General features: G+C 39.6%; 1 protein-coding gene and 1 long non-coding RNA gene across 2 annotated transcripts in view; one reads left to right on the top strand and one right to left on the bottom strand.

Moving 5' to 3' along the window:
* Positions 1-8,214, top strand: part of prss12 (serine protease 12) — a 15,993-nt gene extending 7,779 nt beyond the window's left edge. The window contains exons 8-11 of the mRNA XM_035661014.1: positions 810-951; positions 4,382-4,587; positions 5,222-5,300; positions 5,718-8,214. Coding sequence (XP_035516907.1) covers positions 810-951; positions 4,382-4,587; positions 5,222-5,300; positions 5,718-5,901 — 611 coding nt within the window. The 3' untranslated portion in view covers positions 5,902-8,214. The remainder of the gene's footprint in view (positions 1-809; positions 952-4,381; positions 4,588-5,221; positions 5,301-5,717) is intronic.
* The window catches only part of LOC118327596, a 5,411-nt gene continuing 209 nt past the window's right edge, over positions 3,019-8,220 (bottom strand). The window contains exons 2-3 of the long non-coding RNA XR_004796706.1: positions 5,194-5,305; positions 3,019-4,570 (exon numbers count right to left, since the gene is read on the bottom strand). This is a non-coding gene — a long non-coding RNA (uncharacterized LOC118327596). The remainder of the gene's footprint in view (positions 4,571-5,193; positions 5,306-8,220) is intronic.

Genomic DNA, 8,220 nt, shown 5'->3' with positions numbered 1-8,220 from the left:
GGGGGGGGGGGGGGGGGCAGTGTTTGTGTTTCTAAGCGAGAGGACAAAGATGAGCATTTCCTCAACAGCCAACACCAACTAAGAAGTAAACATTCCCACAATTAACTCCCCCAGTCTTAATCTCCCACTCCTACAATTCTTATGTTCTACACACAAAATGTTTGAATGCGCCACGTCATTCTACTAAATACAGTCACACGGAATGATTTATTTCAGGATAAACAGGCAACTGCTGAAGTTGTTATAGGATTTGATATTTGCAGAATGTATATGATAGCTGAGAGACAAAATGCAACAACCAACTATATATATAACGGCATACAAATACCTGACACTTGGCAAGAGTGTTAACTGATCCTGAAACTGTCTACACATGGAAAAGACATTGCCATTCACTTAAATGAAATTAGTGTGTGTTTGTGTGTGCATGTCTGGGGCATCTGTGTGCAGACAAATGATGATGGATTGTTTAAACATAAAGGCCAGACTGATTTGATTAACAGTGTGAGTGAATACCATTTGAGAGGGAAAGAACAAGAGAGGGAGTGTGTGAAAAACAGAGAGGCAATGAAAATAAATGATCTTTTCATAGTGACAGGAGTCTAACAATTTCCCCCTCTGGACACACAAGCGGTTGCATGCTTGAAGGGAACATGAGCACACATGCCCCCTTCATCAGACATGTGAAGCCAGGAAGATCAGGATTGTTAGGGAATGTGTGTGTTAGTGTCTTTGAGTATTTCTACACTCAGGGATTTTGGTTATCTTCAGCCAGCAGTGTGTCTAAATCGTGTTTGTGTGTTCTTCAGGTGTGCCAGTAAGGCTTGTGGGTGGAGAGAGCCCTAGGGAAGGCCGGGTGGAACTCTATCTGTCTGGACAATGGGGGACTGTGTGTGATGACGGATGGACTGATCGTGACGCTGAAGTGGTGTGCCGACAGTTGGGATACAGGTATGTCCTTTTGTGTTGGAGTAGCCACTTTGATAGCCTTGTGTTTCTGGGTAATATGATGCAAGGACAGTGACTTGCAGATGAAGCTGTTGGAAGTGGCTAATTCGACACATTGCTTACTAGGTTCAGCTGAGAGGAGTAAAGATTACAGTTTGAAGAGATTCATTTTATGAATAAAAAATTGTGAAAAATGCTCAGACCAAGATGACCTATTTAATTAGTTTTTTTGTCCAAACAACAGTCCAACAAGCCCAGAGATATTTGGTTTATAATAATAAAAGGACACATTTGTGAGAGTGGCAAATTATTGCTTCAAAACAGAAATGATGAAAAGATAATTAACTATCAATGCACCTCAATTAATTAATTCAGGTCTAGGGCATTCACACCTTGGCTGCATTTGCATTTGTTTTTTTATGCCTCCACCCTGGCGATAGCTGTGGTCAGAGGCATTATGTCTTTGGGTTGTCCGTCCATTTGTTCGAGGAAATTTCTTTAAATCTTCTCTCAACGTCCACTTGGACTCATGGATGAACTGATTAGATTTTGATGGTCAAACATCAAGGTCACTGTGACATCCCAAAATTGTGTCTTTGGTCACAACTCAAGAACTGAAGCAGTAATTATGACAAAATTTCAAATAGATATTTCATGAGATACAATGAGGAAGTGAACTTTTGTCTCAAAGGTCATAGGCCATTGTGACCTCAAAATAATTTTTTATCCATAATTTAAGAATGAATTGGCCAATTCCAGATTTCACACATATGTTGACTGGGACAGTGCGGGCTTTAATTTTTCCATTTCATCTATTCTGCCTTAACTTACTGCCTCATTCTGAATTATAAGCATCAACTGAATCAAGTACATGTGTACGTGTTTAGCCAATAAGCATTAAATCAGACCAAGATGCATGAAATGGCTAAGTTTAAGGGTGTGTGTGCATCAGGACACTGTATGCACTCTTTCTTCTCATCCATACTTTACTCTTAACCCCACACCATCCCTTATTCCCAAAACTTCCCTCTTGTCCCACTCTTTTTCAACATGCTTTTAATTTTCAGTCATGGTCAGGAACAAGGTAAAATGCTGGATAAAAGCTCAGTTGTGAGCTGTGCCAGTGCAATATGATCACTCTATACATTACACTCACTTAAGTGGATCCAGACTGCCTACTCTGTTCGCAAAATCAATCTCCACTTCTCAGACTTGGCATCTGTCTTATACTCACTCCCACTTTCTGTGTCTGTCTTTCATCTCTCCATCTCTTAGCCCTTCTCGAGTTTCAAGCTAACCTACAATGGAGAAACTACAGCATGCTTTGAATCGTTTAAAATTACCATATCCTTAATTAATCTTTAAAAATAGTGCACTCAGATTTTTGAGCACTTCTTGTGAGCCTCTGGTGTGTTGCCAGCTGCTTTTATTAGGGGTTTTAGCTGTGCCCTTTTGCAGATCCAAGATAAACGTCCAATTAAAGGACAGGCCAGTTGTGCAAGTGACACATTCACAATGACAGATATGTTGAGGCGAAGCAAACTACCTCATCTCATCATCTCTGTGTCCCATTATCTCTTCTCCTGAGACACTGTCCCATTTTCCATAACAATGGCAATGGGATGGCAAGGGAAAACTGCACCGTAACAAACTGTCAGCAAGGGACACTCATCCCATGGCCACCCAATTTTCTGTGACACATCTGTGCGTAGATGAAAGCCACATCTGGACCGCATAAGTATGTGAGAGAGAGAGAGAGAAAGAGGAAGCGTGGAAGTGTTAGAGGCGTGTAAAAACCATGTTAGGATCATCACTCTGTCTCGCACAGGGTGTGGTGAAAGGCAATTACATACACAGCAGGTCCCCAAGGGTAACAGGTTGCTCTGGGGGTGATAAAACAAAATATATGCAGACACACATACCCTTTCACACAAATTATATTCAAAGTCAATAGTTTGACCTAGAGTCACCCTGAATGAGGAGGGTTAGGTTAACCCTAACCCTAATAATTAAAGTTCTATTACAATTTATTACTGTGTAAACAGTGATTAAGTGGAAGACAAAGGGAACTTTTTTATCCACCTCTAACCATTTATGTTGTATTTCTGCGAGGCTGCACCATGAGCACATGTTGCAAAAGGAAAAAAAACTCAATACAATAGCACAACTATACTGTATGTCATATACAAAGTGCTTTATGTAACAATTTCAAATAATTTAATTTATCCAAGTCACCTATTTTGCATCTTTTATTCCACCCTCCCATGCAATATTTAGAACAGACCCACTATAAAAATGCCATTTGAAAAATGGTTACCTAGAATTTTAAAGATGGCAAATGGACTGTACATGAAGTATGATGTCTGAAAAATCACTTGGCTTTCCTTTCTAACTTGAGCATTAACGATTCAAAGCAGATTGTATTTCATTTTTGACTGATGTTGTGTTACTGTGTGTTGCCACAGAAACACACAAAGCAGGCTTGATGTCATTCTCTATAGGCTTAGTTCCAAGTGACTTGGAGGTTCACCCTTTCCATGCTAACTACCGCTCAGGGAGCTATTGGAGACACAGACACAATTGTAGATGTCTCAATAAGAGAGATGAGATTCCCTTTGGATGAGTGGGGGATACAAGACCTGCCACCCATCAAACCCCAGGGATGCAACATGAGCTCCTCTCAGTCAGTTATCTATCAATCTTCATTAAAGTCACAGTTGCAGCCTAGACAAGCACACATACACAACCACAACATACAGGCCTCTGTGTGTTAGCTGACTCCTAATTAAAGTCAGAGGTGAGATAATGATACAAATACTGTTGTTATCAGATTGGAAAAGTGCTTTGACCCGTTTGCGTCACAGCCAGAAAATGTCAAACCATAACATCTAACATGTCATTAGTACCTATATGCTTGTGTTACAGACAGAAGGATGTAGCAGCTAAGCCTGCAACTTTAGAATTTCAACGTGGTTAAAGGTATTTAGGAGAAGATACATAAAATTACTTTATATGATAAAAAAATAAAATAGAAATTGAGCTTAAATCAAAGAGAATAAATAATCAAATCTGGCTTACGCATAATACAAATTTAAAATTACATCAACTATGACTAGTTGAAGCACATCTGCAAATGGCTTTAACTGCTGTTGGTTGTCTTTTATCAAAAACAAAGGGCAAGACGCACATTTCTCTACTCAAATGTTGAGGAATCTCTTAATATTAGATAATGCAACTGAAAGCTTCATAAATTCTGTTGTTTTTCTTAACTGATGTTTTGCTTTTTTGTTGATGTTATGTGTTTTAAATACGATTTTGTTTATATTTTAGTATTTTAGCATTTTGCCTCAACAGCTGTAACAGTTTTCCAGTTTTATTTAAGTTAGGTGGCAATGGCAACGAAATGTCTCTGTGTCCTGTCCATTCTCTCCAGTGGGGTGGCCAAGTCCCGTGTGATGGCGTACTTCGGGGAAGGGACAGGACCTATCCACGTGGACAATGTGAAGTGCAGCGGCGAGGAGCGTTCGTTAGCTGACTGCATCAAACAGGCACCCGGCACGCACAACTGTCGCCACAGTGAGGACGCTGGGGTCATCTGTGACTACGGTGAATCGCAGCCCATCTACAAAGAGGTCAAAGGTCAGTCAGGTCTGTTTTTCACCTAATGTTGCTCTAAAAAAAAAAAAAAGTTCCACTGACTTATTTGGAGCATCTGAGTGTGCACGGCATGAGACTTTAGTGTGTTTAGCAAACATTTCCAATATGTCATATACACTGAAAAACTAATGAGAAACAAATGACAAAAAAAAATGCCACAAGCTTAGATTCTGAGAAGAAAGCAAGAAGGACTTCAGTGTGTGTGTGTATATCCAGATGGTAAAATGGAGAGAGCGATGTTATTGCTTCACCCTGTCTGTCAGACATCAGGACACAATGCTATCCATTACCTGCACATATGCTATTACTTCCATTTGTCACGTGCACAGTCAAACCAGTGCAGGAGTGTGTTTTGTCTCTTCAGTATGATAAATTACATCTTACAAAAAGGACTTGATGTTTGTAGATTTTAACATCACATGCACACACTATGAAAATGATCCCTCATTTATTGAATTTACTCGATTTCAGGTTCATATGAAGTGTTAAAAGATGAATTTCAAACATTATTGTTTTTTCAATCTGTCTAAATCCTAAATGTATGGTTTAACAATCATCGCCCTCCCACACACTCTCACATATACACACCCAGTGGTTCCTCTTTTGTCTCTGTCAGACCCCGTCAAGTCAATTTGTGGTCTGCGGCTCAAACACACTCGCCAGCGCAGAATCATAGGAGGAGAAAACTCTCTGAGGTAAGCTGGAAGGGACAGAAGGGATTAATGAAAGCATATAGAAGGCCTGCCAGAGACACACAGGGATAAAGAATATTGGACACATTTTCAAGTTAACTAGTCTTAAAAAATGAATATACATAATATATGAAAGCATGCAAGTGAGTAAGAATGTCAGTGTTAAATATGAGTGTGTCATCTAGAATGATTTACGTTAAAGAGAAACAGGCCAACACAGATGATATCCTGCATGTTTACACTTAAAATAACTGCATATAAACTAAAGCTAATTCTACCAGCCAGGTATGCTAATGTTTAGTGTCCTCCATAAAGTCACATAAATCATATTTGGATAGAATATACATTTTGCTACACATGCTGACTTTATAGTACAGTTTGTTTGTGTGCATGCTTGGCTGTATGAATGTGTGTCTGAAGGGGAGGCTGGCCATGGCAAGCTGCGATTCGTTTGCGAGGATCTCGAGGAGACGGAAGATTGGTGTGTGGAGCGACTCTCATTGACACCTGCTGGGTCCTCACCTCGGCACACTGCTTCAAGAGGTCAAACACACATACACCCACGATTATCTACTCACACACGTTCAGTAGTCCGTACTACTGAACAGCTTAAAAGGTTTTATGACGCAAACCGAGGGGAAATATTTGTTGCACAGCCAGCCAGGAAATAATAACATTCCTTCACTTATCTGTTTACTCAATAGGCATGCGTCTTAAATGTCAATCGCATGTCCACAATGCTGGTCAGTCTACATTGCTTCGTATCAACGACTGTGACAGTCTTTTGAGGGAGTGGTCACATTCTGTTTGTGAGTAATTGAAAATCACATTCCATATTATATGCAGGGCAAACAAACAATATTAAAATGTGCTCCAAAAACATGCAACCCACACTCAATACAGTGAGAAAAAAAATATGCAAATAAAACAGCAAGTATTAAATTAAAACACGCAATGAGACAGTGCTCTAAACCAAGTGTGAAATACACTGCAAACACCACTGCCTTTCACACTGTGTGTTTAGATTTTCTGCATATGTTCGAGTTCTAACATTTATCTTTATTCATGGGAATGAGGACGTATTCATGAAAACATTTGCCTGCGCCTGTAGCTTGAGCTACACCCGAACCCCGCAACCTATTTACTTCCTCAGTATATTTAAGTCTGACAGAGAGAACCACAACAATGTGAGCAGTATAATCAGTAGTGGTTTGGCTGTGGTGCAGATGGCAGGGAGACAGACAGAGTTACTTCATCTCAACTTCATCTGGTCTGGTGGCCTCCACATGGCAGGACCAACATGAAATCATCACCTAATGCATATAGCAGAGAAGGCAGCGGAAAGACTTTTGCAAAAAAAGAAAAGAAAAGAAACTGAACAGAGACTTAGCCAATTTGTGAAGAACTGAAAAAGTTAAATGTTGTGAGGGCACTGACCCTAAGTCTGCATTTGATATTTATACAGTACATGTAAGGTTGTCTGGCTGTAATTTAAAGATAATATATGTTGGTTGCAGTACCAGGGATTAGTTCCAATGTTTGGGTTTGGTAGGAAAACCAGAACTTTTTACAGACTCCAGCAGTTCCACCACTGTAAATCTTGATGTTTCCACATTAAAGAAAGGAAGAGGTCATTCACTAAATCCTTTCCACTACCATTTCTCAAGTAATTCCCAGGCCATCTCCACTACCAGTTTTACTCCTAATAGAGGAACCTCTCCTCTGTGATGTGAGTCTTACATCCTTTTCTTTTAAATCAAGCACAAAGGAAACACTTGGGACGTAGCAATCAGGACTTGTACAACTGATTTATGTAAACAGTATGATAAGTTGTACCAGTGTACTTGCAAATTGACTCTCTGCTGTCATTTAAAACCACACAATAGGCATTATACTAGCTGTAATTGTTGCCATCAAATATGACACTGTCTTATTGTTCAACAGATTGTTATTGTGGCTGTGTCATGGCTTGTGTAAAACTATTATATGTTGGGTTGTGGTCACCTGCCTACTGCCTCACTGTTTGCTTTTTATATGTCAATAGGATTCATTCAATTTGATTCATTGTAGCTTGTGGATTTCATTTGTCAGTGCCAGAGGAATGTCATTCCTGCATTAGCTGCTGACTGCTGCAGGTTGGCACATGATACAGAACAAATTACTAATAGTATTAGTAGTCAATTCTTTCTGATAGGTGTTTACTCTTGCTCAAAGGATAATGTAACCTCACACAAAAATATTACAGAAATTATAAAAGGTATTTTTAGTTGTAAGTAGGATATTTATTATCATAGATATCACAAGCAGACAAGAAAGGTCAGATACTACCAAATATTGCCTGATCACATATCAGCCTTCAGTGCTCCAGCCTGTTAGCTCCAGCTATGACAGCTTTGAAAAGTAATTTGCTGCATGCAGGCCAAGATAGGGACTTCCGACTTTACAGTGTCACCTTTCGTATATGGTGACCAAAATAGGGTACTCACACAAGCACACACATAGCAACAAACAAACAAATACACAAATGCAGTCATGCAATACACAGAAAATACATACACAAGCTGGCATACCCAATCCTGCACACAAACCCAGATTATTTTTGAATGACGTGTTAAGGTGCAACTACCAAATGTAACTAATATGATCATATTACCTTGTCTCTTACACTACCATTACTGATTAGTGGTCACATGCTGCCAACATATTCTATATCTATTTATACCTTGTAGCTGTACAGCTGGGAGCTTGCCAACAGTAACAAAACTCCAGCAGACTTTGAATTGCTTTTTACAACAACAACATGTGAAAAGTAACTTAGGTGTCACATTCACACTCCATTCTATTCCTAAGATTTTGTCTTTAGCACAGGATCAAGCCTGGTAGTTGTGAATCACACTAGCTCCAAACGTGTGTGTGTGTGTGT

This window comes from Morone saxatilis, unplaced genomic scaffold (assembly GCF_004916995.1).
Source record: "Morone saxatilis isolate NCDOM2014 unplaced genomic scaffold, NCSU_SB_2.0 Contig17, whole genome shotgun sequence".
Lineage (NCBI taxonomy): Eukaryota > Metazoa > Chordata > Actinopteri > Moronidae > Morone > Morone saxatilis.
Note: the sequence above shows the minus strand (reverse complement) of the source record. Positions and strands in the feature narration are given on the sequence as shown.